General features: G+C 40.5%; 1 protein-coding gene across 1 annotated transcript; it reads left to right on the forward strand.

Moving 5' to 3' along the window:
- Positions 1 to 18,870: 18,870 nt before the first annotated feature.
- DKK2 (dickkopf WNT signaling pathway inhibitor 2) lies at positions 18,871 to 20,637 on the forward strand (the record flags this gene model as incomplete). Its single annotated transcript, XM_010292966.1, has 3 exons — positions 18,871 to 19,021; positions 19,709 to 19,858; positions 20,387 to 20,637. Coding segments are annotated over 3 exons (552 nt in total), but the record flags the coding sequence as incomplete, so codon positions are not given.
- Between the last annotated feature and the right edge of the window lie 7,332 nt (positions 20,638 to 27,969).

Genomic DNA, 27,969 nt, shown 5'->3' on the forward strand with positions numbered 1-27,969 from the left:
TATCAGCCAGCCTTCGATGACTTCAATGTTTTGTAAAATTGTATATCAGTTGAAATTGCCACTCATATATATGTTGTCTTTGTCCTACTCCTCAGCTTTGGAGGAAATTTTAAAACATAGCTAGAATGCTTGTTTGCTTGTACAGGTCTGTTAGCTTCTGTTTTTTCTGTCTCGCGTTCGTCATGAGAACTCATTGGGAAACACAGTTGTTAGATACACAGAATTATTTCTAAACATCTTCCTACTTGGTAAGATAAGGATGTCTGATAAAGAAATGTCCGTTCGACATGTGGTGTTGTGACTCACTGGGTAGAACTATTTGTGCGGTGTGACATCAGTAGATTTTCAAACTGCATCAAGGAGATATTTATCAACACTGCTGTTTTTGTGTAGCACTGAGAAAAGAATGAATAAGTGTAAAGGAACAGCTTTTTAATGTTCTTCTAGGAGAATTTAAATCCCGTATTTTCCAACAATGTGAATGCTGCTACATTTGAATGCTAAACCAGAAAGGTTTATAGTACATATGGTACCTATTTGAATTTTTTAAATGTCTAATTTCTGCTGTGGAAATGGAGGCCAGCTTGAGTTATTTATTGTGGGATGCAGAAGGAAATCACGACCCTTTGCAGGGACACGTTAGAATCCCTGCGCCATTCAGCCAGTTTTCTCCTGTCACACCTACTTAAATTTTCAAAAAGACGCTTTAATGTATTGAGTGTGCTCTGGATCATACTAGTTCCTGAGCACTTATGACAGCTTTCAGAGATTGCTGGTGGCTCCCAGTAGATTGTAATTCTAGAAACAGGAGCCTGATGCTAAGCATCACCACCTGTTCTCCATTATTTTTCTTCAGAAGAAAACAATGCAAGGATAAGATTACATACTAATGGAACCCATTTTCACTAAATAGGTACATTTGGTCACATGTAATTTGGTGGCCCATAAAAGAAAAAAAGAAAATAGTAAACCATTTTCAAAAGGGAGAAGCAAATAAAACTTAAATGAAGAGTTTCCTAACCACGTTAACTAAACCCAATTCTTACGTGGCAGGTATACCAATATGCAGTATGTAAGTACATACAGATCCCTTGTTGGGATAGCTGTGTTTTCAATTTGATTTGTTGACATATCCTAAAAGGCTTTGGACCTCATTCAGCTCTTTGTAAATCCACTACAGAGCTAGATTTGAACCCTTCTGGCATTTACACTGGAATTCCTATTTCTACTTTTCTTAGAACAATGCAAGTCTTGTCTGTAACTGGGGTTCCTCTGCTGCCTCTCAGTAGAAACAAAATTATATATAACATTGTTATAACAATACTTGCAAATGATGTAGTTGTTTGCTATATTCTGTTATCATTTGCCATATGCCAGCCTGGTCCCATGTTGTATCTCTGCTATACATTTGTGAGACATATATCTAGATAAGTGAAGGAATTTTAAACGTGAAATCCATACATCTCTATATAGGTTTTAGCATGTGCATGTGGTATAGGTACGCAGGACATTTTTCAAGCCTGAAAGCATACGTATGTCGTCATCTCCTGAAATCCTGAATGTGGTAGAACTCATATACAATCTGTAATAGCCTGGCTTATGGTAGTCGCTAGTTCTGGTTATGGACGAAGACCAGTCTCTAAATGGTACCCAAATTTGCTTCTTAGCAATTTTTGCAGATGTTTTTCTTTTTGCCAGTATGTTATCCCCAAGGCTTTTATAAAAAAGCGTTGTTTTGGTTTTTGGCTTTTTTTAAGATTTTTCCTGATTGTGCTGCTTGGTGATTTTTCTCCGAGAGTCCAATTCAGACTGTTGGTAGCCTTTCAGTAGTACTGCTTCTTGAAAACTCTTGGACAAAAAGGGGTGTGTTTTTTTTGAAATAGTGTTTGTTTTCTGAAGTGTCTTAGCTCCTCAATTCTGAAAACAAGATTCAGCAGTTAATTGAAAGGCAGCAAGGGAAGTGTTACTGTACTTTACCCACATCTGTGTTCTTTTGGGGAAATGAGCTGTTATTAGCAGTGTGTGTTTGCTGTGTGCATCTTGGGAGGTGCCACCTGCCAGTGCAAGCTCCATGCCTGTAGCCTTGTGCCCTGGCACCCCACTCTGGAACAGCCCCTGAGCCCCCTTGGTGGCAGGCACTCTGCTGGGGGACAAGGATAGGTTTCACTCTTCCTGAACAATGGTAAAAGTTTTACCATTCATTTTAGACCCCTTTTTATCGGACAAAACATAGGCAGAATCTGGAGAACTGAAAAATTTGTAGTCCAGACTTCTGGTATGATCCGTGGGAAGGCATCTAGCAGCGACCTGTGGTGGAGCAAAGCCATGCACTGAAGTTAGAGCTGACAGTAGATGGTAGACATCCACCACCCTTCTCAGCTGGGGCTTGGCTGCAGACTGCATGTCTTTTCTATTTTGCTGCAAGCAGCCTGATATTCAAAGTGCAGAGCTCCTGTATTCCCTCATTTGGAGCAAAACCTTCAATCAGGAATCCTATCAGAATCGATGGGGCCGTGCGTGTACTGGACACTTTCTAGGTACTTTGGTCATTTTATGGAGTAGGTTTGGTGGCTGTATGGAGCAGCGTAAATATAAATGCTGTCTTAGCCATAATTACCAATGGAGAAAGGCTTAGGGTCAAAAAATAATTTCGTTTATTCTCTCAGGTGTGTTTGTTCTGCGATATTTGACTGGAATCTTAACTCTGAAATTGGAACAGGTTTTGCTCCGAGGAAGCAGAGAAAGTAGATTTATGGAGTGCTCTACAGCTGCTTTTCCTGAATGCAGTAATGGTTTTTAAAGTATTTTTAGATTTGCAAATGTGCCTAATGACTTAAATATTTACGGACTTGGTTAGTCTAAAAAAGCAGATTATTTAAGCTTTGCAAAGTCTTATTTCAAGAGTTTCATTTCACATGTGCAAAATGGATTTTTGAGGACATTGTCAGACCATGACATTACTCTGTGCATAGGTGAGTGGAGATGATGTTTCAGAAAAATTGACATGCAATCTTAGCTTTTCTGTAAAAAACCCAGACTATTTGTATGCCTCTTTGCAAAAGTTTGTCCAAATTGCTCTAAAATAACTTAGTGAATGCTTTCAACTAACACATAATTTACATTTTGTAATATTTTTGTGCTGTCATGTATTGATGACCTGCTCTTCAAATCTTTATTCATTTGCTAAGTTTTTAAGGAGTAAATCCATTGTGAAGCCCAACAAAACCACAGGATTATATATCATCGCAAGGACTACTTGCATTAAGGAGGGACTGCAAGATCATGCCCTTTTAGCCTTTTGATTTCCTAAATAAATTAAAACCTTTGTTCCGATTTTGGCTGGGAAAGTACCTTTGTTGGCCAGCCACAAAATTTCCATTGATTTGCATCAGTTCTTTTCTCACAGAGCAGATAACAGCAGTGCTGGATTGAACATCTAAAAGACGGCGCTCTGGCAGGCTTGGGAGCCTGCACCCGAGCAATGAGCTCTGCACAAATAGCTTTGCTGTTATTCATGTAGCTTGCTAATGAAAACAATGATCTGGGAGAGTCATGAACAGAGTTCTGCCTAATGGAGTCTCATTAAAACAGCAGTTTGCTCCTTTTCTTTTGAACTTTTCAAAAGTCTTTCTTGACATACAGCCGATAGGAATGATAAGGGTACTACTGCACGTTCCTCGGCAAATCTGTTACACGCAGGCGCTTTTCCATTCAGATGCGTGTGTGTATTTACATGAAATATAGGCCTAAGACAGGCTCTCATTTCCAAACCAGATGTACTTTGACTTGAAGACTCTAAGATAATTAACTTGAATTTTTTGGTACATGGTAAACAACTGTGGCTTAGCCATGAGTAAAAAGAAGCTGACACCGAAAAGAAATGAGGAAAGAAGGTCGGCAAAGGTTTGTATAAATAGCTGGAAGACATCCTGGGGAGGATCCGGGCATTTGTATCTTGCTCCTAGCATGTAGTCCCTACTGGCCATCCCTCTACAAACAGCTGGGTTTTCTTGGTGTGACAGATTGTTGCGCTGCTGCTAACGCTGATATTTGTCAGTGCCTTCGACTTCCCTTCACTGAGTTTTATAATGAGGAAGTAAAAATACAGGAGAGAAATAGTGAGGTCAGTGATTGCAAAGGAGGGCGTATGTGCGTAGATAGGCTTTCTTCTCTGTTTAAAGAAAAAAGGGCATGCGTTAGTGTGTGCTTCTTCCTTTATTTTTCCAGATCTCATGATCAAGCATGGTAAATCTTGTTAATAAAAGATGAGGGAAAATGGGAAAAGATTTGGAGAGGGATGTTTTGGAGCAGAGTGATTATGTTCTCTCAGAATGTTCTAGAAAAACGTCAAAATAACAATGTAGTTGTGCACGTTCACGTAATATTCTGAAGTACACAGAGACCTAACTAATGAGCAGTACTTGTATGGTATGGCTTATTGAGGGACTTCTCTCAGTACCTACACCGATATCAGTGATCTTTAATGTGCTCTTCTGCACATTAAACCTGTAGGCTTCAGCATGATTGCAGTGGTTTAATTGAAGAAAAAAAAGTCTTCTATTGAATCAACCTGGATAAAGGTACTTAAATTAGATTAAATCTTTGTAAGTACACTATGTGCTGTCTGAAGCTTAAGCTAAGTATTAAGTAATTCATATGCCCTATTGTTGTAGCTCAAGATAGCCTGACACCCACAAACCAAGAATTTTGACTGATCATTTTAATTATACTGATGAAAATGTATACTTCTCCTTTAGTGAAAAGGCTTACCTCTCTCTCTACAGCACATATCCTAATTGTTAACTGTCCAAGGTAGAGCACTGTCTTGCCTTTGGACCAAGTCCTGAAGTGTCACGTTTTTAGTAAGGTTCTGTCGATTAAAATGAGAACAGTGCACCAAAGGGACCAAGTATGGGTTTTCAGGAATAAAACCAGTGTTTGCTGTGCACCATGCCTATAGATGTAAAAAAAAAAATTAATTTGTAACTCTAGCATGGCCTCAGAGAGTCCAGGCTTTGGAGTGAGCTTTAGGGGTGTGTTCAGAGCGGCAGCTTCCCACAGCAGGAACTGGGGCTGTGTAGCAGCTCTTCCTTCCCCTGCAGGCATTGGGGGTGGAGGGAGTCATTGCTCCTTCCTCTAGCCTTAGCATCCGCACTCAGCATGTGGAGCATCAGCACCTGTAAAGTAGGCTGCCATAGAAGCTGATAGCTTCTGTGCCACTGATACCAAGGAAAATGCAATAACAATGGCACTTCAGCATTTCCAGGGAGGGGCATCATACTCTGGACACAGGTCAGAATGCAAAGTTGCAGCAGCACGAGCACTACAGAGGTCTTGTACTCTCTCCTTTCTTCCCTTCCTATGCACGTAGGAAGGCCATCAGGAGACTCGCTTAGGAAACGATGGCAAAACCTGCTGTTTAACCCTCTCCACGGCATTCTGGTTGTTTTGCATGACTCCCAGGAAGCTAAATTCATGAGTTAATGAGGCAGCAAATAGCGGCGAGGCTGTGTGTCCCAGTGCCCCAGTTTTGACAGATTCTCTTAGTAGGCAAAGTGTCATTTGCTCCTATCCCATATGATCCTTTGAGTTGTTTTCAAGGAAAATGCACCAAATTTAGGAGACACTCTAACATTTTAACAGCAATACTTTATTACTTTATGGGCTGATTTTCCTACTTGGGAGAAACTTCTGAAGCCAGGAGGAATTGTGCCTGTTTTGGTGGTCAGACCCAGTGGTCGGTGGGGAAGGGCGCTTTTTCTGCTTTTTTTCCTGCACGTTTTCACAAAACATGCAAACACTCAGGTGAATTTAGACCCTTGGATACGCAAAGAGTTGCCTGGCGGTATTTGCGGCTCTTTCAGCAGAGCAGGTGTGTAACCGCCGCTGAGGTAACTATCGGCTCAGTACAGGTGGAGAGAACTCCTCAAGCCCGAGCGCTCTTCAGAGCAGAGTGCTAAAGACCTGGTGGAAAGGGCACCTTGCCAGGGAGGTGTGCTGTCTCGCTTGAGTGCAAAGTATTCTGTGTAGACCTGCCTCCTGGAGAATTTGAAGAGCCGGAAAATGAAATGGAGTTGGTTGAGTTGGGAAATAGACTAAGGAAAGCCATCCAGTGTTACTTCATTACTGTGATGAAGTACTTTTCATTCATGTGAGTCTAGTCTGCTTTTCTGCCTCCTTGCGATGGAAAATGAGCTGTTCCCTAAGAGGTGAATCATGCTTTGTGTACTGTAAACTGTTACAAATATGCTTATATTCTCACAAGCATAAACATATAAATAACATCAAGCGTTTGAATGATTCTGCTGCTGCTAGTTGAACTACCCAAGACTTAGTTATAAATATTTTTATCTGCCTAATTAAAATTTCCTTTCTCTTTTTTTTTTTTTTTCTTCCTCTGCAGTGGCATGTACAAGGAGAACAATAAATCACATCTCCTTTACATCTTCCAGCAAACACACTAGCAAAAAAGCAAGGAAGGAAATCTTCCTTTGACGTTATCACACAGCCATGATCAATGGTTGGTTTAGTGTGGAGTTTAAGGAGAACTCTGCACATATCCGTGCTCTAAGACTTGTTTGGCAAATAGGCTGAGTAAGTTCATCTGTAAAATATGCTTTAGGCAATCAATTTATTTATGTATAATGTGCTTCCATGGGTATGACTAGAAAGTAGGACTACATTTTTTTTTCATACTTGGCTGTTAAATGTGGCCACCTTGATTTGTGTTTGTATCCTTGTATAGAGGAGATAATTGTTAAAGACACAGTCATTTATATTTAGCAGATCTGAAAGAAAGGGTACAAGTTCGGAAAAAGAAAGAGTCATAGGGTTAAATGGATGAGGGTTGAAGAAAATTACTTGTGTACTGTGGACTCCTTGTGTGGCCTTGGCCTAGCCAAGCCATTTAATTTCCACTACCTTGGGACCACCTGTTTGAAAGAAGGAAGAAAAAAAAAGGTAAACAAAACCAACCAACCAAAACCCTTAAAATATTTTCTGCCCTTGTTGGGTCTTGCTTACGTAGACTGTCTATCAGTTAAAGAACTGATAGTGCAGAATTATGAGAACGTATAGCACCTAGACACTGCCTCTGGGCATGGTTATAACGCGAATAATACTAACAAGAGGAGCTCAGATATGGGTTAACTATGAGAAAATGCTTGCTAACGAAGCATGCAGTACCCTGGAGAATCCAACTCATGCAGAATAAAAGTTGTCAAGAAGGTGGTGCAATATTACCATGGTTCCTGTTTCTCTGCCTCTCCTAACAAGTATCAGATACACACGGAAGTTTTCATTACAATAAAGTTGCGTGAACTAAAAAGTAATATCAGGTTGCTGCATCTGGCTTAGCTTCAGAAGTGGAAATACAGTTACAGGATAAACGAAAGGGCCACCCACTATAAAGTGTGGGTGACCCGTATAAGGAAAAAAAAAAAAAATCTTTAATGGATATTTATTCCAAAGGCTGTTACAAAGAAACTGCTCTCAGACTGATGTAGTGCCAAGCATAGAGGATTAAACATTTTAATGACTTTTTGTTGATCAACATCCAAGACATCTAGGAACAAAGAAGAGATTCCGTAACTCCACATAAAGAATATTATTTTCAGACAAGAAGAGAGTGCTTGAAAACATAAGCTCAGAAGCTATGGTAAAACGTAGCAGGGAGGAGGATAAATACAAGTCTCAGCTGCAGAACAGCTTATTTTGAGGGTGGAGAACAGATTTATAGTTAATTCAATGTTAAATGCCAGAATCCTAGGTGATTGCATGCCAACCGACGAGGACAGGACGATGTCTGTTTTGGCTTGATTCAGAAATTGCATAGGATTGTTCCTGCTTCTTTGGATTTCCCCCACACACACACTTTTATCAAGAAATGACTGTCCCCTGTAGGTAGTGGACCTGAGTCTGGGGTTTTTTCCCCCCCTCTCTTTTTTCTCTCTTTTCTATGACATTAGTTGTTTTTTCTGTGAATTAGATCTTTTTGTAAATCCTGTTGTCCTTTCTATTCTGTGTTATGGTGCCTAGCACTGAAGGAAGTCTTGCTCAAAAGTGGAAAAGGGCCTGTAAGATCGAGAAGAGAGTGCAGTCAGCGTACAATGTCTGGAATGAAAGATGGTCCCTCAGTGGCTATTGCAGACTGAAACGAAGAGCAGTCCCTACTAACTCGGGGGCTGCAGACATAAACGTAGTCTGAAGCCACCCTGTTCTTGCCTCCTGAACTCATGTGCTCCGCTCGCTCTTCTGAGAATTGGGGCCTGGGTTTTTTTTAATTAATAGTTGAAGTCATTACACTATGTAAATATGTTAGCGTTTGTCTGGTTTTACTCACAAGTTATTCTTGCCTTGCTGTGTTGTTCCTGTTTTCTTGTTTGTGCAGAATTAACCAGGATAATTTTAAAAGGAAAAGGAAGAAAGGGTAAATAGTGTTGAAACCTTGATTGCCAAGTTATTTACCACAGGCTGAATTTGGGTAGGAATAATAAGACTACAATGATTTTTTTTTAATGATGCTGTTAGGGGTCCTTTCCTTTTCTGCCATTTTTGGCGTCCTTTGAGTAAAGTGTGATAATTTGCCTTAATAGCCCAGTATTATAATTTTTCCTTTTACTGAGGAGTCAGCTGAACGGCAATATGAGCCTAACCACTTCACAGAGGTTGCCTGTGCCCTCGGGGGCTGTGACCAAGCCCTTTCTTTGCTGCTCTTTTGCAGGTAGTCCCACTGCATGAGCATTGCTGGCTCCTCCTGCAAGCATAACTGCTCCTACAATGGGCAGGATGAGGAGCCACACTCTCGAATTGTAATTCTTCCTGCTGCTATGAAGGGGAAAGCCCCATGTTGCATTATTAACTCGTGCTGTTTCCCGGTCTCACTCATGCAGACCAAATGTAAGAACAGAATAAATATTACTTTTTTTGTTCTTTCCCTGTCCTTAAAACTCACGAACTCCTGTGGCCCTGTCTCTGAACTCTCTGTGACGCACGAGACTGGAGAGTGGGAGCTGGTGCCCTGGCATTTTTTGTTTTTTCTCATATTAAAGCTGGGCTGACTGATTTTTGATGTCTGATTTCAATTCTCTGTAGGTGCTTTTGAGTTCAAAGGACTTGGGTCCCTCTCAGTTCCCCCCGCAATGGATCAGCCACAGCCGTGATGCTGCAGAGGGGCTCACGTAGAGCAGGAGAAGAGGGAGAGTGTTTTGAATATCAGATGATGGTGGTGGTTTCTGATGCATAGAGAAAGAACAGGGGATTGAAAGAGGCGTATGAGCCAGGTGACCATGAGGGAGACAAACAATAATGCTGACATTCAGTAACGATGTTAGATTGCAGTCAGCAGTCTGCTGAGGTGGAGACTGTGGTTCATCCTTCTCAGACATATGGCATCTGGCTGTCTCTCCAGCTGACACGAACTCATATTTTCAGGGCTGTCCTTTTAAAGAGGAGGGCCAGAGAAAATGCGTTTTGAAAACTATCGTCTTAAATATTTTGTATTCTGCAATGCAAAGTGTATTTTGCAAGGGATACCTAAGAGTCGTTTCCAGGGTGAGGACTGGAGACACTGCACAAATATTTATAACTTGGAAGCGTTCTCTCTCAGGGCATTGCAGCAGACAAAGGGAATTTTTGCACTGACTTCAATAAGACAGGGTTTCCCCCTTGTTTTTTCTAGACTCTATGTGTGTTTAAAAGCAAAGGAAGTTTACTTCCTTAGTAGCTATACTACAGAAGGTAAAGCTGTCATCTCATTTTTCTTGCTGTGAATACATGCTTGCAGAGATGGTTCCCAATAAAAGCTCCACCTTGAAAGTGCATCATAATTTGGGGATGTTCAGACCCAGGTGTTAGAACAGTAATTTACTGCCAGTTCCCAGCAGTGTTGTTCTATTCCTAGCCACAATATCTGACTGTCTACCTGTGGTTTAATGCTTGGTGCTTTGTGAGCCATAGGATCTGCTAGCTGTTCCCATCTGGATAGTATTCTTATATTAATAAAAACCTCCATACCTCTAGAGTTAATAGATCCAGAGGGAAACCCGTTTTTGGCAACCCACTGTTCATCCATCGCAGTAAACATGTTGATCAAAAAGCCAGAAGAATCTTACTCTGGAACAGATGATAAATAGTCAATTAGAGACAAAACTAAAAAGCTAAAGCATCAGAAAAGGGGTGGGGAAAAGGCAGAGATAAAAGGGCAAGAACAGTCTGCTGAAAAGGCTGGACATAGAACAAAGTGCATGTTAGCCAACCTTTATTCTTTGAGCAGTCTTTGGTGATGCATTCGAAAATGACATAAAATCAGGACCTAGAGGCTTTCCGTCACATTGATTTAGTACTACATTGTTTACTTCAAAGATTACCTAACGTTGTTTTGATGCTCTCTGTTGTAATGTTGCTGCTGGTAGTTCACCAGACAATATGAGTCATACACATTGAGACAAAGTTCATAAAATTTAGGGTCAAACTGATTGTTGCCCAAACTTTTGAACCTTCTTTAACCATGTCTTCTGTAAGGTACCAGTTCAATGTAACAGGAAGCCTTCTTCAAAATCAAGCAACATAGGAAGCTCATGGTCTCTCCAAATGTTGAGAAGGAAGCACTGCTATGTATGGTCATGATAAGAGGTAGGGAGGTCATGATAACCCATGGTCATGATAAGAGGGAGGGGGGGAAAACTTGAGCACCTGCATATGTGCAGTGTGGGGGGGGGGCGGGAAACGTAGTATGCTTCCTTTGAAATGGCACGATTCAGCAGAGTGACAGCATTATGGACGTAAGGTTGATAATTTGTCTTAAAGGTGTGATAGAACAGGAAGATCCATAGCTGTGTTGCCTTGGGAACTACAATGGATATGCTGCATCCTGGTGACAGTTTTCGGCTGTTTTGTGGTGCAAACAACATACATCTGTGTATATTTTGGGCATGGTGTGCTGTCTTTTAAGTCATTTGGAAATATAACTCATTCCAGGTTTTACCTAGATTGGGAATTGAAGGTGAGTCAAGTTAAATAAACTGGATTACTTTAAATGCCTTAAACCTTTGAGTTTATACTTTCATAATGCATGTAAAATGCACTAAATCAAGGCCAACTTAATTCAGATAATGGTATCTACCCAGGAATTTAATTTGATCCACTTGCCGTCTTTCAGATTACTTTCTCTGTATGTCCTCCTGAAGCCAAGGCTTCAGACAGCCAAGGAGGACAGAAAATGTAGATAGTTCTGTAAGAAAAGGTGTTGAATTGTAAGCTGTTGAATTAGAGGTTCTGCTGTAGACCCAAAATGCTTGTTGAAATCCACCACGCGGGCCAGGAGATCACAGAGAGGGCTCAGAGTATGAGTGAGTTTTCATATGGGAAAAGCCTTTGGAGGTTTTCTGTCTGCACTGGAAGAGGCATCACTTGCGCTGGCTAGCTCTGCGTGCAACAGGGCAACACGGCTCCTGTGTTTGTTTTAAGGTGTTTGAAACTCTTTCTGTCAGGTGCGGCTACATGCTCCCCTAAGCACAGCTCCCCACATAAGTGCCTTCCGCTTGCAGAGCGGGACGTTGTTTTCCATTTTTGTTGGGACGAGGAAAGCCTGAGTCAGGACCTGCATGAGTCCTGCAGCCTTGTCAGTTCAGAGGGACCTCAGTAAGGTTTGGGTTTTGGTTGTTAAGATCTGAGTTTTCTTTGACTCTAGCAAATCGTAAGAGCTGGACTACTGCACGTTTTAGAAGTGTTCTTCCCCTGGTGGTGTAGTAGTGAACTGAGTATTACTTTAAAACATGAATATTTATTGTCCTAATAATGCAGGCTTCTGGGGCCATTAGCCACAGAGTTTGAAGGAATTATCTTTGGAGGTTGCGGTGTACGTATTCATGATGTAGCACTCTGTGAATCAGACGTCATGAACAGCAGCGCTGTTTTAAGTTAAAGAGTTAAAAATAAGTTATGGCTAGAAGAAAGTTCTTGTGCTTAATCTAGAGGCAGAAGATGGTGCTTTTCCCTCTGGGTCTAGCAGAGAAGTGGGTCAGAGCTGTATTATTTTAAGAAAAAGGAGGCTCGGTGAGAAAAAATTGAATGGTTAAACTTGTCATGGCAACTGAATGGAGTAAATCTGTTTCATTGCAACTACTGTGAGTTTTGCTTTCAGGAGTGGTCTGTGCCACAGCAGTCACTGAGAGTTGAGAGTTTCTGGTGAGATCAGTCTGAGACAGGATCCATGTCTGGAGCTGTCTGAGAGCACAGCGTGATTTCCTCTGTGGGATAAATTAACCATGGCTTTCTGCTTGTGCACAGCGAGATCCCTCGCTATCATCTACGCTTGTGTTGAGCTAAGAATAGAAAAAAGCAACATCAGCAGTGCTGTGGGAAAACTGCATTGCTCCAGATGGCTGCTGATAAACTCTTTTCTCATTTGGGATTACAAACAAAATAGTAGTAAATGATGGTTATTTCTCATCCACATCTTAACGTACAACTTTGCTTAGCAGCTAGGAGAAAGCTGAGCTGAAGTTTGTCAGGTAGACATGGATATGTCTGAATACACTTGAGAAGCTATCAGAAAGTAGTTTAATTGCTTTGCAGGGAGAAAAACAACCCACAAAGATTCGGGAGTTCATTTGTTCGTTTGTTAAAAAGCTTTGACTTTCGCCCTTCCCCCTCCATTTTGCTTTATCAGATTTACGTGGTTCTGAATGAAGGGCTCTTATTTCCATTGTTACAAAGGTTTGTGTCCTGTGAGATCATGTTAGGTCTTCTCCTTGACTTTCATAAAAAGGATCTTCATTCTATCTCCAAAGAGATGAGTAGGACAAAACCCACGTGTGATGTATTCATCTAGCTCTACAGTCCGCATGTTGTATGTAACGGTCACGCCAATGTTGATCTGCTAAAAACAAATTTGAGGTCCCAACTCAGAATCAGGCCCAACCAAGGATCCAAACAATGACTTGCATTCTTTGTAATTAGTCTTGACAGCAGGCTATTTGGTTAAAGCATATGTTTGCATTTCCTGATTTATTGGCATGCTTTTACTTTGGATTAACTAATTCTTCAGAGAAAAAGAAATGCAAAAGCAGACCTGGCACCCCTGTGGCTATTTCATATGTTTGCTCTATGGGGACTAAGTCCTTGCTCGGAAAGATCTGTCCTGTCCAAAGGAGAAGCTCTCACCATGATTGAGCCAGTTGGTTGCTTCATCATGCCTGATGGCTGTGGAATATTAAGCAACATGTGCAGTCCCGAGACTAAAGGGCAAACAAGCTCTATTGTTCATCTTTTATGTGGAGGGTGGAAATTCTGTCCTCTTGCCTATAGTTCAGGCCAGTTTTGATCATCTAGCTAGCGCACTGGCCGTAGAGAGGTCAGTTTCTATCTCCTTTACAGTGATTATTTTAAAATTTATAAAAGTATAATTAATTGAAATAGAGAAAACAACCTTTTTTACTTAAGTAACGAGTCAGTAATAGACTGAGTTGTAGTACCGATTCATTTGTTGTAAGCTGTCTTCACAGGCGTGGTATGAATATAAAAGATTATACAGGTGCGATATAAAAGAGAAGTCTTTTGACAGCGGAAAAAGACATTTCTGCTGGATGTGATAGCATAAGCTAGCAGCACAGGTATTTGCATAGGGTATTAATAACTAGGGATTCTGTATGTATAAGACTCTGAGTAGTAGCCTAAATTTGATTTCTAACACACTGGTACCTAGGAAGGACCATTCCTGGGATAATGTATGTGTCCATTTTCTTGAGCCACTTGTCTCACCTTTGCAATAGCTACTGCCTCTTTGCCAGGTGAGAGTGTGATGAAGGATTGGCCTGGTAGCTCTACAGTGCTCCTACTTTCTGGCTGTGGCTTTTCTCCTGTTCTTCAGCTCCATCCCCAGTACCATCATGGGATGGTACTGACAGAAGCTGGCCCAGTGTCCAGTACAGTAACCGCAGTGATAGTGTCACTTAGGCGGTACATGAGACTTTAGTTCTCTTCCTGAGTGCTGCTCAGCATCCACAGAAAAAGGGTAATGAATAACCTTCATGCTATTTCTCCTGTTGGGAGTGGTAGTAGTCACGATCTCCTGCCATCACCAACTCTGCACTTGGACTTTATGATGTGTTTAAAAAAAAACCTGCTTCTGGGGGAGTCACTACTGATACCTGTACCACCAAATCACTTACTTAGGCACAGCTCCTCTCAGTGTTGAAGGTGGGTCTGAAGCCAGCAGTGTCTAGGACTGCTTGTGCTGGATAAGTGATGACACAGCCTAGGTAAAAATGCCAGTGGCTCTTCCTGCCTTTCCTCTGACATAGTTAGCTAGTACAGTGTGGAGTACCTTCAGCATAAACACAAATGACACATCATAATATGAGCAAATGAGAGCCTGGTGACTAAGACACTGGCTGGGAATATTGTCTTCAGGTATTTGCTGGAGGCCATACTGAAAGTCAAGCCCTTATCTCCTAAAGCTCAATAAAGTGTTTCTGCCATCAGTCTACTCACTCACCCTTCAGCATGTTACAGCATCTGTCTTGCTCTCTCCCTGGAGTGCTTCTCCATTACGTTTTATAGTGCCAGGCAGAGGGACTCGGACTGCCTGACTCCATAGCACAACAGTTCCACCGCTTAGTATGGCTCCAGCTTGCGGTGAAACTCTGTGGTTCAGGATGAGCGTATAGAATATGCAGGATAGTAAATGACTCCAGCAAAAATGTCAAGGAATCCTCATTGCACTGAGAAAAGTTGCTAAGTTAGATCTCCTCTGCCAAAAGGGGAAAACAAAGGTAGAAATACACCTCGCTCCCGCACACTCCTCAAATCAAGGGAATGGCATTAGCCACTTAGTCACAAAAGTTAGATAGTCAGTCCCTTCCTCAGCCTCACCGGTGAAGTTAATACAAAAGGAAGAGCCTCAGTAGTACTCCTGAAAGGACTTGTTCAACTATAAAAAACCCCAATGTTTCTCCTCTATCATCTGCATCGTTTGACTTGAGTACTTCTATCATGTGCTCTTGGCATTTTGAATATAAATTCAGCAAGGTCAGGAAAGGAGATTCATATTCTCTTTCTCTCAAAAAGAAAAATTTAACATTTACATGTTGCTATGACCTGGCTGGCAAAGGTTAGTCTTGGTAGGCTGATGCAGGGGACAACCTGGCACAGCATGAGCAGCATCCATTTAAATATCTATCTGGAATCCTCCAACATTGAAAAAAAATCCAGTACATCTTTGCTGTACATTTTTGGACATGCATTCAACAGTATTTTTTATACAAGCATACAAAAGTAATGGGAATGACTGAGGAGAAAACATCTCGGCAAGCAATGCTCTTAATCAGACAACACATTCTGAAAATGCGACTCATTATCACAGGCAAATCTAGTTTATGTCATGCTACGGGTGACTTGTTTGCCTGTAATCTGGGCTAGAAAAATTAAATAAGATTGTTTAAATGCAGCTTTAGGGAGTGCTACATATTTTATCTCGGTTTCATCTGGTTTCCCATAATATCAAAGCTGTGTTTAGTGGATAGAGATTTACGACCAGAAAATGATATGTATAGCTGAAGAATGTGAAGGGATGATGTGCCTTGTAGAATTAGTTATCATTGCTGGGGAAGTAGAGCTGGTTTACAGCTTGCTTTTTCCTGCTCCATCTGGGACCGATTTGTGTCTTTGTGTTGTATATAGGAAATGTTCTCTGCAATTCTCTAAACGTAAAGACTGTGTTTCAGGCATTGTGGTGTAGGAGATTTTGAAAACCTTTACTCATGCATAGACAATTGTTAGCATGTATATTTTTACAAGTATGTTTTCTTTATCCGGTATTTTTAAATATATATACATATTTATACATAGATTGGCTCAGCTACTGCCAACAATGAGGCAATTATGAACACATTTTCCCCTCTGTTAGCCAAGGCTACGTCCACACTATATTAATTTGTTTTATTTTTGTGTTTCAATACTGAATGCTGTGCAGTGATAGAAATTAATTTGCTGGGAGCAGGAGTTATTCCAATGAATGTCTAGTGACTAGGAGGCAGACACAAGGCTATGTAAGCTTTTTTGTTTCAAGCTCCCTGTGATTGGTAGCTAGGATATCAAATGGATGGTGGTTTTGGAAGAATGATCAAGGCAATTGATGGCATCGGGCATTTGCAAGAGGGTTTTTCATCTAGCTGGCTGGCAGCTGGTCTTCGGGGGTTTTGAACGGACTTGCCAGTTGTTTTCTGAGCTACATGTAACACAAAACTATTTTTTGATGTGCTGCAGTCATTTGCCTTAGGGAGGTGAATGTTTTGGCTTATTTTTTTAATTTCAAAAGTGTCATCTTTAGTTAGGATGGGGCTCTAGAGTGGGGCTAAAGGCTGAGTTACATCACTTTCCTTGGGAATTTTTAATGTCAGAATTGTCTTTTGTTATTTTTACAGTTCTTAAAGACAGAGCTAAGAGTTGGCAATTAGATGCCTATCTTAAAATATCTTTTACATATCACTCAGCCGAAAAAGCCAAAAGTAGAACAGACGCTAGAGATGGTATGTGAGAGCATTCATTAGCACTATTCAGGATCAGGGAACTCTTTTTTTTTTTTTTTAAAAAAAGCTAGTTGAGGAACCAAAAGAAAACTGCAAGTAGGCTTCTTGCTGACAACTTGCAGGTGTATACCACATGCCCATATTGGAAAAAAGATGCGGTTATGAAGGTCTTGATGACAGACAAGGGTCTAAAATGCCTTCATCTCCAGGTTTTAGCTTGTTCATCTGTTTTTCATTTGCATTTCCTCCAGCTAGCAGTGTTAGTATTTTCCAAATTCAGTATAACCATGCACAGGTCTATATAAAATTGTTTTTCTGCATTGTAAGATCCTTAATTTAGTAAGGTCTCATTTAAGTCAGGGAAGCCTTACATTTATGGTAACTATTTAATAAATTGTAAGTCAGTGTTAATGATTTCTTGCTGGAAAAATGAGGGAAAAGAGTGATGGGATTGAGGGCAGGGCATGGCACTTTAGTTCTGCTTTGCTAGAATAGGTAGAATCCACTTATGCCTTAAGAGTACCAAACAAACAGGTGAGTGCTTGCATTTGTCTCTTATTACTACTCCTAGCTACAAGATCTGGTTCTCTCTGATCTTCATCCTCTCAAGGATGAAGGCAGGAGGAAATGTTTATTCTTAAGGAAGAAAGACTTACACGTACATCAGGTTACTCTAAACAGCTGCACTCTGGAAAGACACATACTCAGAGGGCAGAAGTAGTGGGGCAGCAGCACTTGGGAAAAGTCCAGCCAGCACTTTTGGTACTGTAAAGTAAATTTTGACGAAGCAAACAACTCATGAAATCACGTGGAAAATGATACGGTTCTCCCTCCCACTAATGGCACTAGAGAAACTCGCTTGGTTTTATCATCAGACCTCTCGTTTCTTCTGTGATTCTCAACAGAATAGCACAAAGACAGAGAAACAAGTTGTTCTCCATCTAAAAGAACAATTTTCAGAGGAAATTCCCAACAGCCTCCAAGTTTTTCTTTTCTGAGAACAATACAATCAAGCCTTGATTTAAAATATTATTAGAAAAGTAATCAGCCTACATTGAAAATTAGTCAGTTGAGCTTTTTGTTTGTGGTGAAAAATTAATTGCAAGAGTCATTTTGAAAACAGTAAAAGAAATACTTTGATTTATTTAAAATGATGGAGAAAATTAGCTGAGGAAGTGTAAACATCATTTTCCAGAAAGGGTCCAAAATTTATTCTCATGTTTTTATCTAAACAAGTTCCTCAAGTATAATTTTGAGGAATGAAAAAAATCTATGATTAATTTAATAGGCAGTAAAATTAGATGCAGACAGAGCATAGTTGTAGCTGTGTGGGAGTCAGCAGAAAGGATCCTGGAATGTAGCAGTGTGTGTTATGTCTCCTTAAAGCATCATGTCTTTTCCTCTTGTAGGAACAAACTTTTCTTTCTCTCTCTTTATGGGACAATACAGTGCTTTCACACCCTTTTTTTAAAAGTCAGTTTTCCTGTAAGATAATGCTGCTTTTGAAGAATATAGGAGAACTGTATACATGTGTCTCTGCTTAGAGGGAATTATATGTGCAAGACAGTTTGTGCTCTATTATAAAGATTATATTCCATGCTGCATACCATAGTGCGTTATTTAGCACGTATCAAGTTTAAGGAGCACACTAAGACCTTTGATAACCTGAAGTAAAGGTTATCAAAGTGAAATGCTGACCAGTGCTGTTTGTTCACTTCCAAGGAGTCCAACTGGCGTGGGCCACTGGGGCGTGGTGCAATTGCAAAGGAGCTTGTACCAACGTGGTGTAGATGTTCACCGAGAGAGCAGTGAACTTATTATCCGTCAGTGTGTTTGACAACTATCAAAGGAAAATGTCAACTTGGAGTTTAAATTAAAATGTTACCTATTGCAGGGCATGTTTCAGGGTTCTTAATGACTAAGAGAAGTTTTATGGCTCCGTTTATTCATCACTGTGGAGTTTTTAAGCTCTTGCCTATGAATCAGAGGCCTGAGCCCACAAAAATATTGAGTTCTCTTGTGCCAACATATGTTTGTGGCAAAAAGAAGATGAAACCACTCGAGAGCTGCTTGTAGCTCCCTAATTTTTTAAGCAGATACATCTTCACCAGCAGCATGAGCTTGAAGATTCCTATATGGCTGCAGTGAAGCATGCCTACCTGCATCTGCTGGCCCCAGTGAATGGTATCTCAACTGTCAGTTGTTTTGTGTGGGGTTTTTGGGGGATTTTGGAGGGTTTTGTGGTTTTGTTGTTTTTTTGGTTTTTTTTCCTTACATGGGCTGCATACATGCCTTGTACAAAGCAGTGCTTCACTGCAAACCTTTCTTTTACCTCCCTCAGGCCTACCCTTGTACCAATGATAAGGAATGCGAAGTTGGGCGATACTGTCACAGTCCTCATCAAGCAATGTCTGCATGCATGATGTGCCGGAGGAAGAAGAAGCGCTGCCACAGAGATGGCATGTGCTGCCCTGGGAACCGCTGCAACAATGGTACGTCAGTCATTTCTTGGTTTTCCTCCATAAAATCAGCATTTTGATAGCCTCTATTAACTCTGAGTGTTCCTAGCAACAGCATGTTTTTTCTGGGTGACTGTACTTCTTTTTCTAAACTAAGAAAACTTAATTCTCTACTTCATTCCACTCCATTTTCTTTAACATTATTTCTATGCTTAAGGCTTGCATATGACCAGACTTCTTCCTGTTTTGGGGTGGGGAAACGCAAAAACGATGCTGCTGCTGGCTGAAATCACAGCTCTACATTCAGTGTGGTTTGATTGGAATCAAAATAAAAAAAATACTACTGGAATACTGTACAGAACCCATATTTTTAAGGAAGCAAAAGAGACTTAATGAACCCATAATCTACTCTCCCTGGGGGGTGTGGTTATAACCGTGCTGTTTGCATTCCCATACTGGCTGGAGACTGGAGAGAGGTGTCTAAGAGGCAGTCTCCAGGTGCTCAGACCATAAAGCCAGAGTGACAGCGAGTGAAGAAGAGCTGCAGTGACGTTAGGTGCCAGGGATCAGGGACAGAGTTGTGATTAGGGCTGAGTGTCAGAGGCCAAGCCCCAGCACTTTCACGGTCATGGTCCCGATCCTGGTCTGTGTACTTGCACTCTGTCTCTTGGCGGCTTTTCCTCTTGTTCAAATCTTTGGCTGACTGTCTTTTCCTCACAGGCATTTGTATACCAGTAACTGAAAGCATCCTTACACCTCACATCCCTGCTCTAGAAGGGCCACGCAACAAGAAGAATGGTCATTATGCCAGCAAGGATTTGGGATGGCAAAATCTAGGGAGGTCACGCTCCAAGCTGTCACACATAAAAGGTAGGATCACATTTGCACTACGCTGCTTTGTTCCTTCATGTTATGAATCATGTTATTGCTGTTAAGATACAGCAATGCAAACCAGAAATAGGCAATGATTTCACAGGGAGTGAATGTCTATCATGAGAATTCACAGCATGACTCAAAAAGTGATGTAACGCGTCAGCCAACAGTTCCTGCGATTGAAATAGCATCTGCTTTCTTCTCTGTATCAGAGGTGGGCTGACAATCCCTTTTTCAGGTGTGCAAGATTGCACACATCCTCCTCTTCAGTCATGTAATTAAACACTTGTAATTCTACTTACAATCCTGTAGCTGAATTTCTCTTTACTAAGTCTTATGGCAGAGCTCGCTAATTACCCCCTTGAACCTGCCTAATTCGTCTCTTCCCTTGTGTTTACATCCTTCAAATAGCCACAGAGGGAAATATCATCTCTCCTTTTTCTGAGCTTCATTTGTATCAGCCTGCGCTGAATCTGTACTTTCACATTTTTCCATGAGGTAAAATAGTTTGGTTACTCTTTTTAGGACACGAAGGCGATCCCTGCCTACGGTCATCAGACTGTATTGAGGGACACTGCTGTGCTCGCCATTTCTGGACCAAAATTTGCAAGCCTGTGTTGCATCAGGGGGAGGTGTGCACCAAACAGCGCAAGAAAGGGTCCCATGGACTGGAGATTTTCCAACGATGTGACTGTGCCAAGGGGCTGTCTTGCAAAGTATGGAAGGATGCAACCTCCTCCTCTAAATCAAGACTTCACGTGTGCCAGAAAATCTGAATGAGGATTGGGAAGACAGTATTAAGTGATTGTGGCTTTATGTATTTAATGCATTACGGCATAGCTGGAAATGAGGACTGCAAATGAAAGCGGAACAGCTAAAGTAACAGTTAGGGTAGGAGTAGAAGTCACACCAAATGCATTTCTTTTTGAGCTGGTGGTAAACACAAGTGCAGCTGGAGTTCTCCTACTGTGCAGCTCTTCTGTAAATAACTTCTACAGTTTGTGGGAAATGCTAGTATGCAAACAAGTACAGTGGAAATTAATGTCACTTACCTTGCTGTGTTGTCCTGTGATGTTTCAGGGGTTCGGTGTTTGAGCTACAGTGGGTTTCCAGCATGGTAATGGCTGCTAAATAAATTGTATACATTTGTACTCCTATAGGAAGCAGTGCATGCCAGGAAGACTCATCTGTCAACGCGTTATTGGTCACACTGCAGGTGTGAGAAATGGAAATAAAGTTACTGTGAATGTCCACACGCCCTTGTCATTCAGGGCTGACACTTCAGCAAAGCAAGCACTCCTGCAGGACAAGAGTGCTGATTTGCAGGCCCTCAAGAAAGAGGTGAAAATTTTCCATCTCGCAATTTCAAGAGAGCAGCAGTTTCTTTAAGAGGAGGCATTTAAACAGGGTTTTGTTTCCTATACATAGGTAAATTGAAATGCTTTATGTAGTTCAATGTCATAGTATGGCTCTTAATCGCTTGTATTTGCCTCAGTTTACTGCTAGTATACATTGGGTTGAACAGATGAAGCAAATACGCGCATGCTGAATCCAGAATTATATACAGGCAGTTGCTCATTACTCCTAAATATACTTTCTTTGCCTAAGCATACTTGCATTATAGACATTTCCAAAAGACATAGCAGAGTGGTGAAGTGCCTAACACGAAGAGCTATGAAGTTGTGTCACTGTTGCTGTTTGTTAGAGCAGATGATGTAGGCAGTTGTTGAGGTGTTTAGAGCATGCTGCTATAAACGCAAATTTTTACATTTTATTAGTAGCAACAGGTTACTGATGGCACTCTGCAGACATATAACAGATTTGTTTCTTAGAGGCAGCAAAGAAAAAGGAGTTGGCTCTTGTGAGCACCTCCTCTACTGCACAAGAGGATGTAAGAAGATGGTACAACCGCAAATGACTTGTTAAACGTCATGCGATGTCACAACATACGAGCCTCCAGCATGCATTCAGCCTGAACTTGATGTCCTCTCAGTCTGGACTATTCTGCTAGGAATGATGGAAGTACGTGGACTGTGGAAACAGCTGACAACTCTACATCGTTTGTGTATCGGTTGAAAGAAAGGACAGTCTCTATCTCTTGACTTGTCTCCCAGGTCTTTTCAAACTTTTTTCATTTTACTTATTTGCAAGTATTCCTTTGTATAGACATTGGTAAAGAGACTGATATTTCTTTAAAGAAGTCTGGTTTTGTAACTGACCTACTGCTAAGTTGTAATTACCTGTTTATAATTGCCTATTTTTATGTTTTCATGTTTAATCAGTTACGAACAATGTGGGTGCACGAATATGTAGTTTAACTTCGAAGACCGTGTCACCCATACCTAAGACACCTTCTTCCACTGACATGTCTCCACCAGCAGTTGTTTTAAAGCTATAGCTTAGCTACACCACCAACTCAGACTTCCTAATTAGAACACAGACTTCAGCTACATCGCCTTTATCTTATCTTTTATAGGAGTCTAAATCAGAGGAGTATTTCATGCACCTCTTTCTCTACTGGAGTTATTTTTTATTGACCTAGAGGGACTGCTCAGAGACAGGGTCTTCTGTTTTTGTAATAGTCTCAGTCAGAGTTTTATCTATCATTGCAACTCTGCTTGATTTCAGAGTTTTTCTAGTGTAACTGAAACAGGAATAAGGCTCAGAATTAGCATAATTTCAAGATATTAAAGTACAGGAACCAATTTTGCAAGTGTTATTGACACTGACACAGCACATACTCAGCAGAGGAACTTTATTGCTCTCGTTGTGACTATATATGAAAGAAAATTACACCCAGCGTGAGCGGGGGGGTTGCAGAAATGGGCGCTCAGCAATTTTTAGCTCGTCTTTATCATTGGCCTACCCCCACTTTTCCTCTTGCAAAACATAGTTATTCGGGATAATTTATTTACAGGAAATGTTTAATGAGATGTATTTTCTTATAGAGATATTTCTTACACAAAGCTTTGTAGCAGAATATATGTGCAGCCTGTTGACTTTAATGTAGAAAAAATGTATAATAAGATTAAATATATTAAATGTCCTTTCCCATTCCTCCCCAAATATTTTACCCATATTCTTTTCCTTACCTGTTGCTTAAGAAGAGTAGTTCTTTCTGGACAGATATGCAAATCTATTGAAAAAAATACATATATTTTAGCTGTACAAGAAAAAGCATCTGATTGTACGTGTGTCTTAAAGCACTCTGTAGGCTGAGTTTTGGTAAAAAATATGAAGAGCATCTTAAAAATCCCCACGTGTCATTTCTACAAAACCGGTTTAAGTGGCAACTATCCTAAACATTTGGGAATAAGTTTTGGGAATAACACACATGGATGCATAATGTTCAATCAACCAGGTTAAAGAGGAAAGGTGCCCAGACACATTCCCTGGATACTGATGCATACCAGAGAGTCTCACGGTGGGTAAAGCTGGTATTCAAACCACATGGCATTTTGCTGTAGGTTGCTGCATACAGATGCATTGCTGCAAGATCTATAACTAGCAACTCTGAAATGGCAGATAACAGCGTTCAGCTCTAATAACATGAAACAATCCATGTGACACAACTGAAAATATTGCTATTAAAACCAACTCGGTTCTCATCCCAGGAAAACCCCTGCAGAGCTCCATAAATATTGCAAAATAATGGCTGTGGTTATTGAGCAATGGTCTCAATATCCTTGTTACTTGTTTTTGGGAACCCTTTGCTCAAACATATGTACATTTGGAGGATGGAATGGTCTCCAAGTCGCACTAGTGTTTGTACAAAATGAAAAGGTTTTGCTACTGTTATTTGCAATATTTGGTGGGTGGGCCTTTCAAAATTCTAACACTTTTAACAACAACATAATAAAGCTGCGAGCATCTTCAAAGCCAAATGACTTCAACAGAGCTTAAGGCTGCCAAAGCCTTCAGAGATTTACTCTGGGAACAAAAACAATAGGCACAGGCGGTTCGTTGCACACCACAAATACTGAGCAACATAGCTGAACGCAATAGCATGCAAGCAGTTTCGCAAGATTGAAGTTTGATTGTTTAGAAGCCATTCAGCTAATATTTTGGGGAAATATACATCGGTTTGAGAATAAAAAAAAAGAGCTAAATTTGGGGATAATTGGTCTCACTTACTGTGTCACTCATCAAGGGAATTAAGAGTGACGTTGGCTCAGTAACATTTCAGAAATCTGTTGTCATGACACAAGTACTGAAGAGATTATTGCTGAACAATTCAAATACTCTTCCTATTAGCCTAGAATAGCCTCAGCAATGCAACATCTCTTTGGAAATACTTATTAACTTTCCTAAAAATAAGTGATTTCTACTCTGTAACAGCATATATTTTATTTACAGTATAAATGTGGGTGTGTGTTCTATTATTGTACTATTTGCTTTGTCTTATGTTGTTTGCGACCCATAGTATTTATGATTTTAAACATTTTTTAATGAAAGCAATTAAAATAGATTTATGCTCTTACTTGTATAACAACACTTTCAACAGCATCTGACAGACACCTAAATCACAATTCACTGGAATTCAAGCTGTCTTCTGTATATTTGACTTTCCTGCTCATTGTCTCAACCACAGAAAAAAAAAAAACAACACCCAAACTGTCTTGGGCAGAGGCTGAGAAGAAACATTCCTAAACTGTTCCTTGTCACCAACCCACCAGCCCTCTCTGCTTTCACTTCAGAGTCCTGCATCATCACCCCCAATGGAAAAGGTAGATACTATCAAAGAAAATTTGCATTTTTCATACCTTCCAGTTTCTTTTCCTTCTAGGAAAGCCATTTAGAAAAAAGATATCCTGAAGGTCAATGCCAGCAGAAACTCATACAGCAGATACTCTAATCTAGGGCTTTTAGGAGTCTTGAGATCTATCCTCTAACTTTCAAAAACTTCATTGATAAGAGAGTTATGTAGACAATAAGAATGCATTTGCAAAAAATAACAAAACCTAGCTCTTTGGATTGTCAATCAAGTGTTCTGAAAATAACTGTCCATGGGGAGGGGGGAAACAAAAGCAACAACCCAAAACATCCTCATCTGTAGTCCCTGACAAAGGGAATGCCGTTGGTTTTTTTGCACTAGGCACAGTTCCACTCTACACAAAGCCATCATTAATTTTGTTTTTTAAATCACACTACTAATAAAGTTATGCTTTCTTACCTAGCTCACCAGTCTGTTGCACGGCATCTTTCTGATGCTGCATTAGACAGAAGCAAAGGAACAAAGTTGGTCTAGACGCCTGCGCTCCCTCATTTAAATCATAACGTTTCACTGAGTTGAACAGGAACTTGCTGTTCAAGTGCCTTATGATCTAATGCAGTTTTTAACGTGCCCACCGCCACCAAAGAGTGCTTACAGTTCAACACAGACCCATTCTTACCTCGTATTTTACCTTCAACTTATATGACTGTTGTCAGCTGCTGAAATACGGTAAATGTCTGCTGCAGCCCCCTCTTACCTTATGGCTCTGCCAGTTTTTTACAGACATGCTTAAGACACCAAATGCAGGAGGTAAAGAGAAAGCAGAGAACATGGTGGTGATGGACAGGAGAGAGCCAGCCAGAAGCTTGAAATGGTGGGGAGAGCGGGAAATCTACCTCAAAATTTCATTAGATGCTATTGCAAAAACCGTGAATGTTCATCGTACCTCACCCAATCACCAAGAACAGAGGAAGGGCAAACGTGCTCGGTGTGCTCCCGAGGGAGGCCCGATTGAGCGAGTCTGGTCCCCCAACAGCTGAGGGGTTGCGCCCATGTCCCCCTGGCAGCAGCACGCCCCTCACCTCGCTCCTCTGCGTATCCAAATCCCAGTAATTGCGGAGGCTTTGGATTTGTCACCAACCCTGCTCAGACAAGGCTGCTGCGGCTCGCAGCCTGCCCATGCCCAGGGATCCCACGGAAGACTGCAGAGAAGGAAGGAAGAGACAAAAGCGGGAGACGGCTGCTGCGTTGCAGAACTCCAGCTGGTCCCAGAGTTATTATTTTGACCACCACTGGTGGGACTGACCCTGATGGATATACAGTATTGGATGGAGCTCATTGAAAACTTGTTTATTCTGGCAGCTCCCTGTTTTTTTTGGAATTGCTTATTGTTATAGCATGAGTGTCAATTACTTATTTACAAATGTCTGGTACCAATAAACTCTTTGGTTTTTTACAGTACCGGCTTGCAGCTTGATTTAGAAGTGGTTTGCTGCATGCCAACTTCCTGAAGCAGAGGAAATAATCTTTTAAAGGAAAGTAACATTTTAAGAAGCGCAGGCTTTTTTTTTTTTTTTCCTTTTTAGGAAAAAGCTATTGAGAAAAAGAATAAGAAGAAAACATAATTAACACAAAAAGACTTCCTGACACAAATCTTGTGTCCTTGACAAAACTCATACTGTAATTCTCCACTGCTATTGTCAAAGCTGGCCAAGGAGTAGTCAACAAATCAGAAATGTGTACCTGTGTGATTGATATGGCCTGTATATTCCTGTTTTCTATTCCTTATAAGTATTCTTTATTTATGAGAGTATGTTATTCATCGATATTCACTCAACAGGCTTGCATAGTTATTGTTTTTTTTAAACCAGCTATTAATCAAACATTCAATAATTCAAACAATCGTAAGTGTAGGGCGCTCAGATATTGTGTCTTTCCTTAATGACAGTAATTTTTAATGGAGCCATCAAGGTATATAGATACATATAAAGTAATGAATTACATGGTTCTGGAAGAAATTTACCAGGAATTTTGGTATGCACCACATTAAGGAGTCCAATGTCCACCCAAAGCTTTAGAAAAATTCATGTCGAAATTATTTGGGCAATATGTTTGTCTCGCTATCTGAGCGGTTATGATGTTGCAGCAATGCTTCTTTAAAACAATGGATGATAAAAGAAAATCCTCATGTATGTGCTCTCAAAGAACTCTTCTGTTCCAAATAATGTTTAACTCTTCTGTTGAGGTAAGTTCAGAAGAGGGTTATAAAACCTTTCCCAATGCAGCACACTGTTAACTGGCACCATTGTGTGAAGTTTGGAGAGCTACTGGATTAAGCTATTCACATTTTTTAGTTACCTGAAAGCTAGTGCTGTTTATCTGGGAGCTTCCTTCTAACCTGTGTGGACATCAACATTTATGGGAGGAACAGTCTGCAAGTCAGAAATTATCTCCATTAGAAATTCATCAGGACGACTGTAAATAACTGTGAAGCAAAAGGCATTCCCTCTGCTACCGCAGCATCCAATGAGACCTCAAAGTCTGCCATAAACTACGAATTTATCAGATTAATTTTAATTTCTTTGCACTTCTGGATTTATTACTTCTGCTATAGTCGTATGTAGAAAGACCAAAATACAATTATCATGGTATCTCCAGCCTGACAACAAATAGAATCTTGCAACAATAATTCCCATTGCAGAGCCTGTTTTCATGAGATTTGCAGCTCAAAAAATATACTCAAATGGTTCAGATACTTCAGAACAGACTCCAGAATTCTTTGTGTTTATTCAGGTACCAACTTTCAAACATTTTGAGATTCACTTATTAAAATCTCTTGTAGAAATGCATGGTTTTACAGTTGCAATTACTTGCCACGTGCAATTTACAGAATATATACATCTTCAAAAAGTAGAAGAAATCAAATAAAGAATTTTTCCCTCTAAGGTTTAATGCTGAAAACTAAATATTACCCGCAACAGAGTGCAATCGTTTAGCACTTGTATTGTTCAGAGACTATCTAAATGATTCCAGCTAAAAAATACATAAAGGCTTTAGTACAACTCAACTGAGTGCTGGAGTAACACCAAGACTGTAAAATCACCGTCGGTGTACACACTGCACTGCTGTGTACCTTTCAGCACTTACAGCAGCAGGATTTCACTCAGGGTGTGTTGTGACAATTACTACTTGAAAATAAGCGGTTATAAACAGGCAATTTCCACCCCGATGCCATAAATCTGAGTTTGTAGCCATACAATTTCTGTATTGGGGGTCATTATTACCATTAGTGAAACAACTCTGAATAAGCGAACAGGAAGACACTAATATGAGAACAGCTGCTTTGCATGCAAACATTTTAAAAATGGTGGAATTACTTTAGTTGCATCTTACC

The sequence above is a fragment of the Phaethon lepturus genome, unplaced genomic scaffold (assembly GCF_000687285.1).
Source record: "Phaethon lepturus isolate BGI_N335 unplaced genomic scaffold, ASM68728v1 scaffold5308, whole genome shotgun sequence".
NCBI classification, from domain to species: Eukaryota; Metazoa; Chordata; class Aves; order Phaethontiformes; family Phaethontidae; genus Phaethon; species Phaethon lepturus.